The sequence below is a fragment of the Lissotriton helveticus genome, chromosome 5_1 (assembly GCF_964261635.1).
Source record: "Lissotriton helveticus chromosome 5_1, aLisHel1.1, whole genome shotgun sequence".
NCBI classification, from domain to species: domain Eukaryota; kingdom Metazoa; phylum Chordata; class Amphibia; order Caudata; family Salamandridae; genus Lissotriton; species Lissotriton helveticus.
In genome coordinates, this window is record NC_136065.1 from 1,929,615,881 (window position 1) to 1,929,637,256 (window position 21,376).

A 21,376-nucleotide genomic window follows, 5' to 3' on the forward strand; every position below is an offset into this window, starting at 1 on the left:
AACAAAAGGAACCTCTCACCTGAAGGGGATTGCAAAGCTCCCATGGACTTAGCGACCTCAGTGCCTTTTTTCATCTTTTCCAGCGAGGTGTCAAATGCTGGACCAAAGAGGTGTTCTTTATCGAATGGTTAGTTAAGAATGGAGGCTTGCACCTCAGGTTTGAAACCTGAAACTCTTAACCAAGCTTATCTGAGTAGTAATATACTGGTTTTACTGCTCGGGCCACTGTGTCTGCTGCATCTAAGGCACATCTAATGCCGTATTAGTGATGAGCTTACTCTCCTCAATATGATCATTAGCCTTAGATTTGTGCTCATCAGAAAAAAATAGCATGAGCTTCTCTAACTCATCATATTGAGCCTGATCGTAACAAGATAATAAGGCTCGAGTATTAGCAATGCGCCAATGATTGGTTGCCTGCGATGCCACTTGTTTTCCTGAAGCGTCAACTAACTTGGACTCCTTATCAGGAGGACGGGGTCTAACCTGTGGTCTGAGTTAGCTCTCTTGCGTGCATTGGAAACTACAAGAGAGTCTAAAGGCACTTGACCTTTGAGGTAGACAGGGTCAATTGGTGCAGGTTTGTACTTTTTATCTACTCTAAGTGTGATAATTCTTGCTTTGCAGGGTCTTTAAAAATCTTGTCTGCATGTTTAAGCATTCTCTTTAACATAGGTAAGGTATGAGTGTCTCTTTGGGTGGTACTAAGGAATTTAAATAGAAAATCAAAGTTTTATTTATATAATTTCACCTGTGATAATGAACAGCCCTGTTAAGAAGCTCAATGTATCCTATGTTACCATCAGGTGGAGAGGATTAAGACGGATATAGATCCGTTACCATCAGGTGGAGAGGGTTAAGACGGATATAGATCCGGATCATTATCACTGTTGTCATTATCATAATTTTCCCATGGGTCAGGGTTTGCTGGGCTACCCTGATCATCGTCCCCATTTCCCTCGTCCTGTGGGTCAGGTGTTGGTGGTGAATTTGTAGGTGAAATAAGCAAGTTTGGATCAGTGGGTGGATGATGTACGGGGACATGCTTTGATTTCGGCGCCAAAGTTGATGGCTCTTCTGTGCACCCCTGACCCGGTATATGTGGGTACAACTGGCGGTTCGGAGGTTGTAAACATGTGAGGAACAGTCTCCAGCTGAGGGGGAACATCAGGAGCGGAAAACTTGCCTGGGACGCCAGCGGGCGGTGCCGTGAGGTGAACGGCGGTACTTTGCTTGGCAGGCGGGGCGCGCCGGGAGACTCCCCGAACTACAGCCCCCAGCAGCCTCAGGGGCGGCGCGCCCGTGACGCGCCTGGAGGCGATAGAAAAACACTGACCTCCCTCTCGCCCCGCGAGTCGCGACCGGGAGAAGCCCGGGACAAGGGCGGGACAGTCTTTGGCAGTCGTTGTTAGGAGGAGGCAGGGCAGGGCCACATACCCTGCTCCTCGCAATGGGGAAACGCAAGCTGACTGTGAACGGTGGAGAAGGTAAGAAGGCCAAGGTCCCTAGGAAATCAGAGACTTTCATATCTTACCTGACATCTGCTGTGGGGGCTCTTAATGACGAAATTGCAAATGCGGAAAAAGATCTGTGACTCGGCCAGCCCACTCTAGAGCCCGGGGACCTAATCGACCTAGTTGTCCCCGAGTCTGCTTCTCAAATTCCACTGGAACCCAATGTTGTTAGGGCTCCTACTATTCCTCCCGCACCCAGGATTACCACCTCACCTCCTCAATCAAGTAGTGAAATTGTATATCCTGAACTGGCTAATAACATACCTCCTAAAGCTAAAAGCAAACGAGGCAAGACAATTCGTAAGGGTGACTCAGGCAGTGCGGACAAATTGATTCCCGAGGATGTTCGAGCCAACCTGGCCGTAATGATCGAGGGCTTATTCGAATAGCGGTTGGAACCATTGTTGGTAAACATAGCGAAAGACATTGTGGACACTCTGAAATCATGTGTGAATAACATTATGAGTAAATGCGACAAGATTGATAAATATTTATATGAGCGCAATGCACACAGTGAGACGCACTCTAAAAGTAACTTGACATCTGAGCAACAAGGGAGGGTCTCTATGACAACTAATGAGCCAGTCAGCTCGCATATGCAATCGCATAGCACTAACTGTGCCCCTATGGTCATAGCATGTGATGATAGGATTGCATCTTTGCGAGGGGCACAAAAGGCTGATGGTGCTGGGGCACCAAGTGTGGCAGCGACCCCAATAGCGACCCCAATAGCACAGGGGCACCAACCCAACGATCCTCGTAAAAGACTGACCCGGGCAGTGGACCTTCCACCGGATGCTGCCCGTTTAGTCGTTATTTTGACCGGGATCCCGTGCCTTAAACCACACCAGAGTGAATCTGAGTCCGAGCTGCTAAATAGAACTAGAAATTGGTGTTCACAGTTCAGTAGTGGGAGTGTGGATGTGGGCAAACACATTATAGCTGCTCGAAGGGTGGATTGGGTGGGAAGGAAGGTCAAATGCATTCCCGGAGACTGTGTAATTGTTAACTTTAACAGATGTAATATGGCAGATACTCTTCTCTGGGATGGTTCTGATCTAGTTGGTGCTGGTATTAGACCACTCCCACTAGGGTATTTTTACCCCCCTCCCACACACCCTCAGCCAAGATCACCCCACCCGCCTATCCCACACCTGATAGGAAAAGCAGGAGGGATAGGGGCTCCGCCACATATATCCTACCAAACCCACCAGGCTCTACTGCGGGTGAGACCAAATCCCGTAGTAGCTCCACCCACCCAAGAACATTATATTGGTAGTCAGGGGACAGGAATCTTACTCAGTAATAGGTTCTCCCCCCTTTCTACTGACTCTCCCCTAGATTCCAATGATTGACAACCATCCACCATGCCCTCTATCACGGAGGTCATCCCTGCACATAGGTATCGCCACATACCAGTGGTAAGCTGGAACATCGCAGGGCTAGGGAAGAAAGCCACAGACGCTAGATGGTTAAACTTTGTGTCCCAATACGAGATTTTGGGCTTCCAGGAAACATGGGATGCCAGTGATAACTTTTTCTTGGACGGGTTCCGGAGTTTTTCAGTCAAGGCAACCCCCCGGGGAGGGTGGCAGGCACAAATGAGGGCTGCACATACTTTTCTCTTTAAAATTGGCGGGTGTCACTAGTAAGATTGATTGTACCTCTGATAACATCTTATGCATCGAGTGGGCCAGGCCAAATTCTCGGCTAACTCTGATAGTTAATCATTACAATGCCCCTAAAAGGGATAGAAACTGTTCACACTTGAAGTCAATATTTCTATCTTCATATAAGTCAAAGCAACATGCTTCATTCAATATCCTGTTAATGGGAGATTTTAACGTCCACCCATGTGGCTGGGGTTGTTTGGACAAAGAGGTACTGGCCCCCCCGGGAGCTGTCAGTACTCACTTTGAGCACACTGCACAGGGGGCGGACTTGGAAGATCTACTCGCAAAACTAAATTTATATGAGGCTGAAGGGTCATGGGGAGATGAGAGGGCACCGACTTTTGTAGGCAGGGATGCCAGTACGATTATCGATTACATTTTCATTACTCCCGGGCTAATCGATATGGTGGTATCCTATGAAGTGTGTACTTCCCCTTTCAGTGACCATAATCCTGTAGTCTTGACCCTGGACATGGGTAGCAACATTGTCACCCAGGTTGAGCGTCTGGGGAACCGTGGTGATACCCTCGTCCCTAGGGAGCAGGGCCGCAGATTAAATTGGGCAAAGGTCGTCCCGGACAGCTTTATGGACAACCTTCTACAGAACAGACAAGCTGACATCACAATTTGCATGGGCAGCACATCTGAAGGCACCGCCATCATTAGTTCTTTCACCTCTATATGTACACAAATTAACCATGACCTGACGACCATAAAGAAACGAGCGGATTCATCTAGCCCTAGATGGTTTGACAGGGAGTGCTCTAAAAACATAATGTTCTCCTTCAGGCTCTTAAACAGCAGCCAAGAGATAGGGAGTTGGTGGGCTGGCTTAGAAAAGAATATAGGCAGGCTACTGAGACACGTAAAAAAACAATAAAAAGTGAGGCCTGGGACAGCTTAACAACAGTTAGTGTACTGAGAGACAGTTCCCAATTCTGGATGATTTTAAATCACCCTTACTTTGCCATCTTAAATAACACCGTTCTGGACTGTGTGATTCCCGAGGATGCCTGGGTGAATCATTTTAGTAAAATATATAATAGCGAAGATGGGCCAGCTACACTCCGTCCTCAACAGCCTTTGACTGAAGCATCTCCTCTGTCCTTTTCTGAATCTGAGGTTACCAGGGCAATCGATGAAATGACCAAACATAAGGCCCCGGGACCAGACGGTGTCCCTGCAGACCTATACAGCTCCCAGTCACCATTATGGGCCAAAATTCTTACCAATGTTTTTAATTCAACTGTTAATGAGGGATTTCCAAAAACCTGGTCCACCTCAACCATTATCCCTATATTTAAGAAGGGCTCCAGATCCGATCCGGCCTGTTATAGGCCGATCTCGCTAATCGATTCTGCCGTAAAGATTCTTGGCAGAGTCATTTTACACAGACTAGGCGATATCATTAAGGAGAAGGGTGTGCTCTCTGACCTACAATATGGTTTCAGAGAGAAACGAGGTACAATAGAGCAGTGTTTGAACCTCCACATGCTGGTCAGTAAATACACTATGACAAAGGAGGGCCATTTATATCTGGCCTTTATGGACCTCTCCTCGGCCTTCGACCTGGTCAATAGGGCCAAGTTATGGGCCATATTGGCTGGCATTGGGATTGATCCCCCTCTGGTAGACTTCCTGGCCGCACTTCATGCAGACTTATCAGCCACCATTAGAACTAATCGTGAAGGCAGTACCACCAGACCTTTTAGTTCTAGAAGAGGTGTGAGGCAGGGCTGTATTTTAGCCCCACTTCTGTTCACACTTTATATTAACTCCCTAGATAAAGCCTTGGAGGGGTCCACACCTGATATCCCCTACGTGGGGGGGTCCTCAGTACCCGTACTCCTCTACGCGAACGATGCGGTGCTCTTAGCCCGTACAGGGGTGGGGTTACAGAGGCTTCTCGACGCATTTGGCCACTTCATGACTTCGTTAGACCTTTTGGTCAATAACAAAAAATCACATATCATGCTGGTAGGGAAGCGACCTAGGCCAAAAAAGTTGAAATCTTTTAGCTGCTGCGAAGAGGGGATTTCGAGGGTACAAGTGTTTACCTACCTGGGTGTGATATTTGAAGAGAAGGGCTCGTGGACCCCACAGGTGGATGCGAAATCTCTAGCTGTCATTAGATCCACCTCCGCACTTTTGAGTTTCGCTAAGCGTCTTGGGTCTCGACCGATGGAGGCATTATTGAAGGTTTACAAAACCAAATGCTTATCTATAGCCTCCTATGGAGCCCCACTGTGGGGTTACTCTCACTGTGGTAAACTACAGACAGTAGAAAATCACTTTCTTAGGTCTTTATTGGGTATTCGACAATCTACACCAGTCCTATCGATACATACTGAGTTAGGGTTGGGATATATCACTGACTTGCTCCAACTAGCGCCCCTAATATGTTGGACCAAAATCTGGCTGAACAAGGACATTACACTAAACCATACTATTCTTAGGGACTGCATGTCCTTGGATAATGCCTCAAAGATTCCGTGGCTGGAATACGTAAAGGGGGAGATGGGCAGACTTGGCAGGCCTGACCTTTTTAGTCACCCAAACACTATACTTAGGGAAGACCTGAAATGGATTAAAGAAAACTTTATGAGGAGGGCAACCCAAACACGGGAGGAGAAAGATCTAACTAAACCTAGAGCTAGAGCCAACTTCCTCCTTCTGACTACGCCCCAAATTGAACCGTATCTAAAAATCGTGAGCAGACCATTCCATCGTCATTTGCTCATTAGATTTAGGTTCAATATAATCCAATACTCCCTGGGTGATTTCCCTGTGTGGGGTATTCCTGATGAGTCGACCCCATGTAGTTGCGATAATTTTTCTGAGCAGACTCTCATGCATTTCGTCATGTTTTGTAGCCACTATAAAGAGAGTAGAATGAGGTTTTTGGCACCCATTTTAAGAGACGCAGGTTTTGTCCAGGTACGCCCTGCTCTACTTTACTTGCAGTTATTAGGTAGCACCAGGACAACCCTCGGGGTAGCTAGCTTCCTGGTCGCAGCCATGCGTACGAGGACCAGGATGCTATCCCCGAGGCAACTGGAAGGGTGACCTCACTATCTTGTATTCGCTGCTATTGCTTTTTTAACTATATTTAACCTTTTTATACTGTGTATAAATTATATTGGTGTGAACTTTTATATCTACGTACAGTGGACATTGTTACAGATTTTAACCCTTGAATGTTTTTTTTTTAACTTCATGAAATTTGTTACACTGTAATTAATTTCTAAATTTATGCTGTCTTGCTGCTTTTATGATTTTAAATGTAATCGAATAAAGCTTGTTTTGACTTGACTTGAGTGTCTCTTTGGGTGGTACTAAGGAATTTAAATAGAAAATCAAAGTTTTATTTATATAATTTCACCTGTGATAATGAACAGCCCTGTTAAGAAGCTCAATGTATCCTATGTTACCATCAGGTGGAGAGGATTAAGACGGATATAGATCCGTTACCATCAGGTGGAGAGGGTTAAGACGGATATAGATCCGGATCATTATCACTGTTGTCATTATCATAATTTTCCCATGGGTCGGGGTTTGCTGGGCTACCCTGATCATCGTCCCCATTTCCCTCGTCCTGTGGGTCAGGTGTTGGTGGTGAATTTGTAGGTGAAATAAGCAAGTTTGGATCAGTGGGTGGATGATGTACGGGGACATGCTTTGATTTTGGCGGCAAAGTTTTCGGGTGCTCAAAATTTTTTGTCAGTGCCGACCTTGGCCCGAGCGTTTTTGTGGAGTAAGTGGTAGGTGAAGGAATTCTCTCTGCTCACGATACGTTGACCTGGCATGATTTGGTCTTCAACATCGGAGTTGGCTCCAGACACGGAGATGTGTTCTTCCTCCACTTCTGCATCAGCTTCCGGAGCGTTGGACTGTTCTTGATTGGAATCTTCTCCGAAAAGATCCACTGTGGAGCCGCTTTACTGATGCATTTCGTGACTTCGATCCAGACGGTCACACAGTCTTTTTTGATCTAAACTATAGGCATGCGTCGCAGTCCTTCTCGTCATGTTCGGGAGACAGATAGAGGTTGCACACTTCGTGCAAGTCGGTGTGTGGAAATTTAGCGCGACACCCCGGCCATAATTTAAATGGAGTCCGTTCCATCAACTGCTATGGAGCCCGACGCAGGTAGGTCCATCGGCCCTCACAGAGTCTTTCGATTGAAGGTTTTCGACTTAAAACGATAGGCGGAGAATGAGAAACATGTTCGAGAAATAATACCGTTGAGGGTAGTGGATTGTGCACCAAGGGGAAACCCGAGAAACAGTGTCGTACCGGAGCGCCACAATTTGCGTCAGAACCTGATGGCGGAAAAAAACAATCTAATAACGGAGTTGATGCCCATGCGCACTATCACCGAAAGGAGTCGTCACTGGCCTCGTGACTGGAAAGACTACTTCTAAGAAAAACAAATTGAAAACATCCGGACCCAACACAAGATGGCGACCTATGCATAGCATGTGATCTACAGCTCACATGTCTCGAACAGTTTTGTCAAAGGGAGAGAAGGCAATTAAAACCTTCCTTTCAAAAACCTCAGCACCCCCGTCAGCCCCTAATCCACCATCAGAAGAAATGAATGCACGTTATCTGAAGAGTCTCTTTTCCCTACAATGTAGGTTCTGCACATTGCGGTCAATCAGTACCATGCAATGACATTACATATAGTTGGTGGCTATACACAGAGCAGGCAGAAGTCTTACTCTACTCACAGGGGAAGAATGCATAGGGTTCTGCCAAAGCTGCTACACCTTGGTGGAATGTAAGATTGTTGAAAATGCCTAATGGATATGAAAGGAAAATGGTTTTGCAAGGACCTATGTATAGGATTGGGTTACGGCAGACATGACAGGGTGTAAAAGATGGATAAAAAAAGAAATAGCTACATAGAAATAATAAAGCACAAACACCCAAACCATAATCTACAATACCAACAATAGCTGTTAATTACCTTCTCGTAATCATGGGCTCAAGCCGCAGGCAAAGGCCCATATTGAGAAGAGGGTAATTAAAAAGGAAAATGCTACTTACCAGTATGCATTTGTTCTTGGCATGTAGAGCTGCAGAGATCGCCACCTAGTGTTGGGCCTGGATGTTTGCACTTGTTTTTGTCCTGAAAAGTTCTTTGGAAGTCATAAGATGGGTGACTCCTCCTTTGGATCATATTGCGCTTGGGCATCGGCTCCATCCTCATATTGTTTTTTGCCATTAATGAGATGATGGAACTTTGCAAGAAAAGGAAGGATGTCCATGTAAGCTGTATCTAATTAAGATAATACTGGAACAGATAAAGGTAGGCGTGTGTAACTCTGCAGCTCTACATGCTAAGAACAGATGCATATTGGTAAGTAGCATTTTCCGTTCGAGGCATATGAGCTGCAGATTACACACTGGGCATAGATTGTTTAGCAGTACCCACTTTTAGCGGCGACCATCTGTTGCAGTAGTAGGAAATAGTGTTTTGAGTACAGCCTGGCCCACAGTAGCTTGTTGTTTAGTTTGAACATCTACACAATAGTGTTTTGTGAATGTGTGCTGTGTAGACCATGTAGCTCCTTTGCAGATGTCATCTAAGGGAATGTTTCCTAAAAATGCCATTGAAGCCCCTATTTTCCTTGTGGAGTGGGCTTTAGGAGGAACAGATAACGTATGTTTAGCTTTATGGTAGCAAATTTGTATACATTTGACAATCCATCTAGCTAACCCAGATTTTGAATAGGGTTGCCCTTGTGTGGTGGTGAGAAAGACACAAAAATGTGTTTGGTCTTACGAAAGGGTTGTGTTCTCTCAATGTAGTATAGCAATACTCTTCATCTAGGGTATGAAGAGCTCTTTCTGCGACTGTTTGTGGCTGCAAGAAGAAAACGGGCAGTTCCACATATTGAGGTGGAAGGAAGAAATTACTTTAGGAAGAAATTTAGGATTAGTACGGAGAACGACCTTATTATGATGCATTTGCAGGAAAGGTTCTTGAATGGTTAGTGCTTGTAGTTCACTAACTCTCCGTAGAGAAGTAATAGCTACTAGGAACGCAATCTTCCATGTTAAAAATTGTAGTTCACATTTATGTAAAGGTTTGAAGGGAGGTCCCAGGTCCCATAAGCCGTGGGAGAACAATGTTCAAATTCCACACCGGTGAAGGTTGTACTCTGGGAGGAATTATTCTTTTAAGGCCTTCCATAAAGTCTTTTACAGCAGGCACTCTGAAAAGAGATAGATGCTGTCTATTTTGTAAATATGCTGCTATGGCAGCAAGATAAAGTCTAATAGACGAGAGGGCTAAGTTACATCTTTGGAGGTGTATGATGGGTTGAATAGACACATCTAGGGGATTAATATTGTTGTTGTGACAATATAGAACAAAACGTTTCCACTTGGCTACATAACATGCCCTAGTAGTGGGACGTCTAGCTTCTTTAATAAAGTTCATACAGTCAGGAGGAAGGTTTAGATAACAGAACTCTAGGACCTCAGGAGCCAGATCGCTAAGTTGAGCTGAGCTGGATCTGGGTGTCTGATCTCTCCATGGTTCTGGGTTAGGAAGCGTGGAGACAGGTATAGCATTTGGTGCGGTACCACAGAAAGTTGCAGCAGTGTAGTGTACCACGGTTGTCTGGCCCAAGTCGGAGCAACTAGAATGAGAGTGAGGGAATGTTGATGAAGTTTGCGCACCACTAATGGAAGCAGTGGGAAAGGTGGAAAAGGGTACGCAAATTTGCCGGACCAGTTTAACCATATCGCATTGCCTTTGGACAGCGGGTGTGGATGCCTGGTGGCGAAGCTTGGGAATTTGGCGTTTTTGTTAGTGGCGAAGAGGTCTATCTGAGGTTGTCCCCACATCTGAAAAAATTGTGGATGAAGTTCTCACTCATGGATCTGATGCGTCTGATGGCTTAACAGATCGGCTATGGTGTTTTGTACTCCTGGAACATGTTGGGCTAACAGGAAGATGTTCAGAGGTATAGCCCATCTCCATATCTGCTGCGCTAGCTGAGAGAGTTGCAGAGAGTGTGTCCCTCCTTGTTTGTTTATGTAATACATGACTGTCATGTTGTCTGTGCGGACTAAGACAGCTTTGCCCAATATGTGCTTTTGGAATGCTTTTAGGGCTAGAAAAATGGCTAGTAACTCCAGGTGGTTAATTTGGAGTAACTTTTGTTGCGGTGTCCACCTGCCTTGCATGGTGTGCTGCAGGAGGTGGGTTCCCCAGCTGGAGAGCGATGCGTCTGCTGTCATAACTATTTGAGGAACTGGCTCTAGGAACGGTCGGCCCTTGGAAAGTTTTTGGTGTTCCACCATTGCAGAGAGTGGTGAGTTCGACCGTCTACCGACACTAGGTCTGTTAATTGACCTTGAGCCTGGTTCCATTGTGGTGCTAAGCATTCTTGAAGAGGACGCATCTGTAGTCTTGCAGAGGCACTATGAATATGCAAGAGGCCATCATTCCTATGAGTTGCATGAACACTCAAGCTGGAAGAGAGTTTTGCGGTTGGAATTTGGTTAGAAGAGCTTGCATATTTGTTATCCTGGCAGGAGAGGGATAAGCTAGCGCTGTTGAGGTATTTATGGTGGCACCGAGATATAGTTGTACGTGTGACGGTTGCAGATGGGACTTGGTGTGGTTTATTGTGAGCCCCAAGTTGTGGAGTAATTGGATGGTGGTGTGAGTGTGTTGTACACACTGACTGTATGAGCTGGCTTTTATGAGCCAGTCGTCGAGATATGGGAAGACGTGGATGTGCCGTCTTCTTAAGTGTGCTTCTACTACTGCTAGGCACTTGGTAAACACTCTTGGTGCTGTTGTGTCTCCGAATGGGAGTACCTTGAATTGGTAGTGCTGACCGTCCAGTACAAATCTGAGATACTTTCTGTGAGCTGTGTGAATGGGAATGTGAAAATAGGCGCCTTGAGATCTATCGTGGCAAGGAAGTAGTTTTGTAAAAACAGAGGCGGGACCTGTTGGAGTGTGACCATATGGAAGTGGTCTGATTGTATGTACAGGTTTAGTGGTCTGAGGTCTAGAATAGGCCTTAGAGAGCCGTCCTTCTTTGGGATAAGAAAGTACAGGGAGTAAACTCCCTTGTTTTGTTGATGCAGTGGAACTGGTTCTCTTGCGCTTTTTTGTAGGAGGGATATTACCTCCTGCCTGAGCAGTAACGGCTAAGGCGCTCGACCTCGGACCTGGGGATCTGGGTTCGAGTCTCGGTAACGATGCCAAAAACCCCCTGTGATTCTGGGCAAATCACTTAATCTCCCCGTGCCTAAAAAATGAAAGTGTGTTCTCATGTAACGGACTGGTGCTATGTAAAGCGCTCTGATAACTGATTCGGTTCGGTTCGGTTCTAGTTCGCGCTATATAAAACTCCGAAAAAAAAAAAAAAAAGAAATCTTGTGACATTGGACGCTGTCTGGGTGGTATGTTTGGTGGGGTAGAGGTTAGTTCAAGACAGTAACCTGCTTGAATTATTTGTCGCACCCATCTGTCTGATGTGATGATGGTCCAAACAGGAAGGAATTGTTATAGTCTTTCCCCAACTGGAGTGATTTTGGTGGGGGAAGTGGAGGGAAGTCATTGGGCAGGAGTGGAGGCAGAGCGGGAGTTGTTAGTTTTGCCTCTGCCTTTACTGTTGTAACCCCTGTAATCCCCTCTTTGGTAGCCCCTACTGTAGGAGGATTGGGTAAGGGCTTTGTAAGAAGTAGAGGGACTATCTGAGGAGTAGCATCTAGTGGTGCTTCTATAGGATGAGCAACAAAAAGAACCTTCTGGGAGCTTGCGACTGCAAGGCTCCCATAGATTTAGCTGTGTCTGTATCTTTTTTCATTTTTTCAAGGGATACGTCCACATTAGGCCCAAATAAGTGTTGCTTATCGAAGGGTTGATTGAGTATGGCACTTTGTACTTCAGGTTTGAAACCTGAAATGCGTAGCCAGGCATGCCTACGCAAAAGGACACTGGTATTAACTGCCCTTGAAGCGGTATCTGCTGCATCTAGGGCACAACTAATAGAGGTATTGGTGATGGTTTTACCCTCTTGTATAAGTTCATTAGCCCTATTCTTGTATTTGTCAGGAAGGTGCTACATTATGGATTCTAACTCATCATAATGTGACCTTTCGTACCTTGCTAATAATGCCTGAGTATTAGCAATACACCAAATGTTTGTTGCCTGTGACGCAGTTCGCTTGCCTGAGGCGTCTAGGAGTTTAGACTCCCTATCTGGTGGAGGAGCCTCGCCTGATGTTTGGGAATTGGCTCTTTTGCGTGCATTGGAGACTACAAGGGAGTCTAGTGGTGCACGCCCTTAATGTAGGCTGGGTCTGAGGGGGCAGCCTTATACTTCTCAATTTGGGGGTTGAGGATTCTAGCCCTAACTGGATCTTTGAAGACCTCTGGCGCATGCTTAATGACCCCTTTAAGCATAGGTAAAATTGAGGTGGACCTCTGTGTTGTAGCAAAGGTATCCATAAAGAAGTCTACGTCTACTGGGTCAGTATGTAGGTGAACTCCATGATATTGGGCAGCTCTATGGACAAGTTGGTTAAATCCCATAGTGTCCTCTGGCGGGGAAGGCCTTGAGGGGTATATGTCATCTTGTGGGATGTCAGGGATGTCTGGGGTACTATAATCATCTCAAGGGTCAGGTGAGCCAGGAGGACTAGGATTATCTAGTGGCTATTATCTGCACCATCCCGTGTCATCGGAGGTGTTATCCCCGTCATCATCTTCTTCTAATGGAGTAGGAGATGGTGTAGGGGAGTGATGTGGCAGGGGAGGAGGTGGTGGAGGAATAGGAGGAGGGGGAGAAGGTATTCTTAGAGGAGAAGTTGCAATGTCCTTCTTCTTAGGATGAGGAGCCAGTGCAGGCGTCTCTAATGGTCGTTTTTTAGAACTAAGAGTCAATTGATCAGTTTTGGGATCGTTAACAAGAGTCTTTTGTGTAGGTCCTGAATGGAATAGTTCCTCTGGGGGAGGTGGATCCTTCAGTGCCAAGGTTTTTGGTTCTGTAGGCTTTTTCAGCACCGAACCGGTAGCATCTTTTGGTTTAGAAACATGTTCTTCTGTAGTGTCTTTGTCCGGTGGGCCGTGTGGTTTTTTCGGCTTCGAAGCTTTCTTTGGCTCCGGTGGTTTTTTCGGCTCAGAAGCACGGGAGTCGGGTGCTTTCGGTGGCAATTTCTTGCTCGGGTCCAAGTGTGGTTTTGGTGCTGAGGAGCCGGTGCCAGTCTTCGGCACCGAGTACTTAGATGTAAAAGCAGCTGGCATGGAGGTGGAAGATTGCTTCTTTTTCTGTACCGGTAGGTGTGTGCCGGCACTGAGGGCAGGCTGACTCGAACCCGTGTCGCCTGAAGGCTTAGTAGGCTTCTTTGCCGAGCTTGAAAGCGGGGCATGGGAAGCAGTCTCTCGTGTGCACCTGGGCCCGAAGGCGAGGGTGTGACCAAATACTTTTTGGAGGATGTTAAGGAAGGGTCGGGGTGTGTACTTACGACCCTCTGTGCTGGAGTGATGTCCTCGACGTCTGAGTCGTCTGCCTCGGAGTCGCTGTCGATGCCATGTTGTTGTTCTTGCTCTGTCACGTCAATGCCCTCTTGGAAAATGTCATCCAGGATCGAAGATGACTAGCGAGCCATGGTTCTAAGAGCTCGTCGGTCCCGAATCGCCTTCTTGGAGTGGAACGAGGCACAAGCAGAACAGTCTCTGGCCTCGTGCTCCGGTGAGAGGCAAAGGTTGCACACCTCATGTAGATCGGTGTGGGGAAACTTCAACCCACATTGAGGACACTTCTTAAATGGCGTCCTTTCCATGAGCCAGAGAGTAAGGCCCAGGTAGGCCCGAAGGCCTTAGTCGACGGCAGGAATCGAAGACTTCGAAGTCGTGAAGAGTCGCGTCGATGGGAAGTGTGCGATTGAAACAATACCGTCGAACCGGGTAAGGATTGCGCGCCGAAGGAAAATCGGTTTCAAACCGGAGCGCAGGAAACACATCCGAGCCCGATGGCGGAAAAAAAACAATCTGAGGATGGAGCCGATGCCCATGCGCAATGTGATCCAAAGGAGGAGTCACCTATCTCGTGACTTCCAAAGAACTTTTTAGGACAAAAACTAGTGCAAACATCCGGGCCCAACACTATGCACAGTGTGTAATCTGCAGCTCATATGCCTCGAACCTGTTGCTCTGGTAAGAGCAGTTGGGAGAGGAGTTGGCCTAACGGCTAGGGCGGTCGACCTCGAATCTGGGGAACTGGGTTTCAATCTCAGCAATGAGGCTGAACATCCTGTGATTCTGGGCAAATCACTATCTTCCGGTGCCTAACTAAAATTAATGTGTGTCCTCATGTAACGTAATTGGTGCTATGTAAAGTGCTCAGATAGGCGATTAGGGTCAAGTTCGCACTATACAAAACTCTGCAAAAAAAAGAGCACAAAAACTAGTACTCACCCCATCCCCCAAAAAATAGGGAGCCATGTGGGAGCGAGAGTTGCCTCTTATCTTCAAGATGGGTTGAAAACATGGCTCAATTCTGCTGCATTGCTCCCACGGCCCATAGCACCGTGGAGGGACGCTGGAGCTGACAACACAGAGTGCACCTTTTGTAGGTCTGTAAAACCACATTAGCCCACAAAGAGAGAATGTTTATTGGCTGTCCAGCTTCCAACGTCCCATCAAGGTCGCTAGTGACAGTTCGAGTATCAGGGAGAAGAGTAACCAAAATATATACTTGCCTCATTTTCTGGTGGGCCCATCACCGCATCTATAAACAACAGAATAAAAAAGATTTTACTTAATGAAGACATCAACAATTCATCAATATATATCTAAAGATTTGCTACCACAAGATTTTACATGCATCAGGTTCCAACTTCCAGCTGTTGCATTTTGCACAAGATTTCACTTTGACTGCCTATCATTGATAACTAGAAAAGGGATATATAATCACACAAATAATAATTCCACAAACGTCATTTGTGCCTACCTTCCTTCCACCTTTCAATTACATTCAAGTTCCAATGGGTTATAATCCTGGTTTGAGAAGGTCATTGCAGTCAGCGGTCTTTTGGGAATTTGTATTTGTCAAATTAGGGGTTATCTCTCATTTGAGGATCATTGTTGATCCAAAACTGATCATGCTGGGACATTCACTAGCTATTCCGGTCCGTGATTCTGGGTTATATTTTTTTGCTATTACTTTAGCTAGATTGGTTCTGGCAAGATTTTGGCTGTCTAGTGGGGCTCCCGATCCCTGTTTGTGATGGAAGGAATTCTTGAATGTAAGCCGGTTGGAAATGGTGCTAATTGAGAATGACCCTTTGAGGAAACAATTAAGCCAGATATGGGATCCGGTTCGGGGCTGCTCCTCAGGAAATGTCTGCCCAGTCCATATTGTATTAGTATTTCTACGTTGCTCTTTTCCACCCAGGTATTTATGATTTATCTTCCCTCTTTTTCTTGGCTTGCTAACCTTACCAAACATGTAAGTTCAGACTTGGAATTTTGGTTATTATTTTGTTTGCCCCCTTCTTCCTCCCTCTTTTATTCTTTTTGTATTTTGCTCATGTCATAAAAGGAGTAGATATCTGGTATGATCAGGCAATGTACAACACGGAATATACTGCAGTAAAGTATCATGTGTAGCAAGCATATTTACATAGTCATTAAGTCCAGCAAAATTCCCCACTTTTGTAAGTTTGTTCTTTGTAACAAGGTCTCTGTGCCTAGTCAGATGCAACTTCAGCATTTGAATTACATAAGCCATTAGGATCACAAACTATTGACTTTTGCCATTCTTTTTCTTCATATGTTCTCCTGTCTGTCCAGTTCTTGTGCTATAGATGCCCACACCTAGAAGGGATTCTTACTTTTCAAAAGGAAAATGCTACTTACCAGTATGCATCTGTTCTTGGCATGTAGAGCTGCAGAGTTGCACACTGTGTATAGATCGCCACCTAGTGTTGGGGCCAGATGTTTGAAGTTTGTTGTTGTCCTGAAAAGTTTGTTGGAAGTCATGAGATAGGTGACTCCTCCTTTGGACCACATTGCGCATGGGCATCGGCTCCATCCACAGATCCCCAGAAGCGTAAGCAAATCTCCCTGACCAGTTTAGTGACAGTTCATTGCATAACAATGGGGAAACCCAGTAAACCGTAGGACCTGGGTACAATGCAGTACAGAAAAGAATGGTCCTAATGGAACCTCTCTATATAAGGCAAAAGTATTATCCTGACTCTATATCAGACAAGGGCCCGTGGGCATCAAAGTGGTTCCATTAACACTGTGATGTCCAAGGGCCCTTGTCTGATTGAGTCAGAGTGCCTGACTATTTTAACATATACAGAGTTTTAAGTGTGAACCGCCAGTGACAGGCGCAAACCTTTTTTAGGCTGATGCCGTTGGATGGAGGACGATAATGATACCCGAACAGATGAAGAGCCTGGTTGCCTTAGCTGTATAAAGCAAGCCTTATGCTGCATGGAACATTTTGATTCCATGTTGCTCCCTGGTGTCCTGATGAAGACCTGGTAACAAGGTTACAATTGCCCTTCCATGTCGTTGGGTCAAAACTTCAACAACTCAATCTTTATAAGCCTGGACTGACTTTATTATCCACAGAGGGACGTATTGATTCATACACTGAACCTATATACTATGGATGACATTAGTTTGAAGTAAAGGCGTCAAACAGGCTAATAATACTATATAAGGAAAATGATACTTAACAGTATGCACCTGTTTTTGGCATGTAGAGCTGTAGATTTGTATACTTATGCATATATCATCATCTGGTGCTGGGCTCGGATGTTTGCATTTTGTTTTTGTCTTGGAAGAAGTCTTTGTAGTCACGAGGTAGGTGACTCCTCCTTAGGACGCTAGTGCGCATGGGCATCGACTCCATCTCCAGATTGTTTTTGCCATGGAGGGTTATGATGGAGTTAGTATGAATTAGAAAAGATGTTCATGTGTAATATATCTAAGTAAGATAGTACTGGAACAGATGGCGGTATCCGGGAAGGAGGGCGGGCATATACGAATTGTCAGCTCTACATGCCAAGAACAGATGCATACTGGTAAGTAGTATTTTCCGTTCGAGGCATTTGAGGTGTAGATCGTATACTTATGCATAGACTATACAGCAGTTATATCAAAAGTTGGGCTCGCACACCACTCACTCATCAGCGGGATCACCCCACAGGATCATGGTAATTGTAGTTAGTTCAGAGCGTCGTATCTTCTTTTAAATTTAAATATCATATTCTTCGCCATCCCTGGACACGTGTTTCGTGGTATTTGCCACTCGTCAGCAGGGAGCAGGTCATAGCTTCTGGGGTTGCCGATGGCTGCCGCATATCACCAGGTATAGTACCAATACAGAGGCACGCAGGTGCAGAGTTCCCATGGGTGCCTCTGTATTGGTACTATACCTGGTGATATGCGGCAGCCATCGGCAACCCCAGAAGCTATGACCTGCTCCCTGCTGACGAGTTGCAAATACCACGAAACACGTGTCCAGGGATGGCGAAGAATATGATATTTAAATTTAAAAGAAGATACGACGCTCTGAACTAACTACAATTACCATGATCCTGTGGGGTGATCCCGCTGATGAGTGAGCGGTGTGCGAGCCCAACTTTTGATATACAGCAGTTATACCCTTAGCGATGGCTACCTGTATCTGTTGCTGTGGTTTGAAACAGTGTTCTTAATACAACCTGGCCCACACTAGCTTGTTGTTTTGCTTGCACGTCTACACAATAGTGTTTTGTGAACGTGTGTGGTGCAGACGAAGTTGCTGCTTTACAGATGTCATCTAGCGGAATGTTCCCTGAGAATGCCATAGATGCCCCTAGTTTACGTGTGGAGTGAGCTCTAGGGGGAATGGTTAATGTGCGTTTGGCTTTAGCATAGCATATTTGGATGCATTTAACCATCCACCGTGCAATTCCTGTTTTCGAGATAGGATTGCCCTTATGAGGTGGGGAGAAGGACACAAAAAGTTGTTTAGTCTTTCTAAAGGATTTAATTCTTTCAATGTAGTAAAGTATTGCTCTTTTCGCGTCTAGCGTGTGAAGCGCTTGTTCTGCTATAGAGTCTGGTAGAGGGAAAACACTGGGAGTAATTCACATTTATGCATAGGTACAAATGGGGGACCCATGAGCCTGGTAAGGACCGCATTTAAGTTTCATACTGAAGCTGGTGGAACAAAGTGGAATTATTCTTTTAAGTTCTTCCATGAAAGCTTTGATAGCTGCTACTCTAAGATTTCAGGTGCCAGATCGCAAGGTTGAGTTGACTGAGATCTGGATGTCTTATCTCTCCATGGTTCTGAGTGAGAAGCTTGGGTGAGAGGGGTAACTTTTGATGAGGAACTACTGATAGTTCCAAGAGGGTTTTGAACCATGGTTGACGGGCCCATGAGGGGTTAATCAGGATCATTGTGAGGGAATGCTGTTTGAGCTTCCGAACCACTAGTGGAATGAGTGAGAGAGGCAGAAAAGCGTAAACAAATCTGCCTGACCAGTTCATTCGTAGCGCATTGCCTTTGGACAATGGGTCTGGATACCTGGATGTAAAGCTTGGGCATTTTGCGTTTTGGTGTGTGGCGAACAGGTCTATTTCTGGGTGACCCCACACTTGAAAGAATGGAAGCAGAACTTGAGGATGAAGTTCCCATTCGTGGATCTGCTGTCTCTGACGACTGAGCAGATCTGCAATTTGATCGTGTACTCATGGTAGGTGTTCTGCAAGGAGGGAATATGCTACTTACCAGTATGCATCTGTTCTTGGCATGTAGGGCTGCTGATATTCATATCTGTGCATAGATCGCCGCCTAGTGTTGGGTCCGGATGATTGCACTTTGTTGTCTTGGAAGAGTCTTCGAAGTAGCACGAGATAGGTGACTCCTCCCCTGGACTACAGCGCGCATGGGCATCTTCTCCATCCTCAGATGGTTTTTCGCCATTGTGGCAGAGATGGAGATAGTAAAGTAAGAGATGGCCATGCCAAAGATAATGCTGCAGCTGCGGCAGGCACCGGGGAGGAGGGCGGGCGATATGAATGTCAGCAGCCCTACATGCTAAGAACAGATGCATAATGGTAAGTAGCATATTCCGTTCGAGGCATGTGGGCTGCTGAATTCATATCTGTGCATAGACTGTATAGCAGTATCTCCTCTAGCGGTGGTTACCTGTGCCAGCTGCAGCAGTTTGAAAAAGAGTTTTAAGGACAGCCTGGCCTACATCAGCTTGCTGTTTTGCTTGCACATCTACACAGTAGTGTTTTTCAGAAAGTGTGTATGGTGGTCCATGTGGCTGCCTTACAAATGTCTTCCAGAGGAATATTCCCTAGGAAAACCATGGATGCCCCCATTTTCCTTGTAGAGTGTGCTCTTGGGGGGACGGTTAAAGTGCGTTTCGCTTTTTGATAGCCTATCTGAATGCATTTAACTATCCATCTGGCTATTCCTGACTTTGATATTGGATTTCCCTTGTGTTGTGGTGCAAGAGTAACACATAGTTGCTTTGTCTTTCTAAATGATTTAGTTCTGTCTACATAATAAAGGAGAGCTCTTTTTAGTTTTAAATGATTTTTATTGAGCCAAAATAAAGCACAGCAAAGCATCGCAGTACAAAGTGTATGTAACAGGTAAGACAGACGCGGATTGTAAGCACATGTCCATATAGCGCTAAGGAAGAATTGGCATAGGAAGCGAGCATTCAATAAGAGCGGGGCGATGCAGATGAGGCACTTGACAGGCAGTTTTGGCCAACAATTTATAACTAACCAACCCCACAAAACACCCCCGCCCCACCAACCAACCCCCTTCCCCCCTCCCCAACCAGTGTGCCATACGGTAGAGGTCCATAGGCTATGGATCAGAAAGAGACATGCCCTGTAAACTTTTGAAGTGATTAGGTGCCAGTCGCCGGGTCCGTAAGGCGTAGCAGCCGTAAGTATTTCGGACATGTAATTTCGTTAAATTCTTTGGACAGCAGCGAGATGAATGGTTGCCAGACCTTTTGAAATGTGGCTGTGGTTTAGGAGAGAGTGGCTTGAATACGTTCCATGCCCAAAGTGAACCAGAGTTTGTGTAGCCACCCTGTGTGAGTGGGTTCGGACGTGGACCCCCAAAGTGAGAGGATATGTTGCGTGGCAGCTTGCATGGCGATGCCCATCTGGCGGCCTCGGTCAGATTTCAGGGGGAAGGTAAGTGCGTTGGGTAACCCCAGGATGGCATATGCGGGAATATGAGGGATCTCGGTGTCAAAGGTCGCATCAATGTCATCTAAAACCGAGTCCCAGTAGCCCCGGACCACCCTGCATTCCCAGAGGATGTGTGTCAGAGTGCCCTTTTCCCCACACCCCCTCCAGCACAGGTCACTCCTAGATGGGTTCCCTTTATGAAGCCTGACTGGTGTAAGGTGCGAGTAGGTCGCTAATTTCACAGCAGATTCTTTGCCTGCTGTGTTGCGTGTGGTGTGTGATGCCCTGTAGTACACTTGGCCCCATTCTTTAGGTGATAGTGTTCTGCCCAATTCGGTTTCCCACCTTTTCTGACCAGCGGTTTTGTGTAACTCCGTTGGAGGTGTAAGCATTTTATATATATCAGAAATCAGATGACGATCAGTGTCCTTGGTCAGGAGCCATTTCTCAAAAGGAGTCATGGGGCGCCCCACCAAGGTGACAGTCGCGGAGTCAGTAAGCCAGTGACGCAATTGAAAGTATTGGAAAAGGTGGGGGTCAATGACGTCATAGTGTTTGATATTTGAGAGAGTGAAGAAGCCTTGTAGATCAAAGAGATCCCCAGCGCGTCTGCATGCTGTGCCATGCCATTGTGTGAAGGCCCGGGGGTCGTTACACGGAGGGAAGTCCGGGTTGTCTAGGAGTGGGGTAAATGGAGAAGGAAAGGTGGTGAGGCCGCGTTTAACGGCCACAGCGTCCCATACCTTGGTGACTGTGCGGGTAATGGGAGAGTTGGTGAGGTACGTTGGTCTGTGCTTCTTGTGCAGAAAGGGGATCGCCCACAGGGATCGCCGGGCCATGGCCCTGTCTTGGAAAAGCCACCTCTTCTGACTCGGGCCTATACCATTCCACTAGGTATCGAAGCTGCGTGGCATGGAAGTACTGTAGTAAGTTGGGGACCCCCAGGCCTCCCTCGTCTGTGCTCCGGTGAACCAACT

At 46.2% G+C, this 21,376-nt stretch overlaps 1 protein-coding gene across 1 annotated transcript in view; it reads right to left on the minus strand.

Annotated features, from left to right (window-relative positions):
- The window catches only part of CALCOCO2 (calcium binding and coiled-coil domain 2), a 641,412-nt gene that overhangs the window by 9,736 nt on the left and 610,300 nt on the right, over positions 1 to 21,376 (minus strand). Inside the window, exon 14 of the mRNA XM_078645541.1 lies at positions 14,927 to 14,955. Coding sequence (XP_078501667.1) covers positions 14,927 to 14,955 — 29 coding nt within the window. The remainder of the gene's footprint in view (positions 1 to 14,926; positions 14,956 to 21,376) is intronic.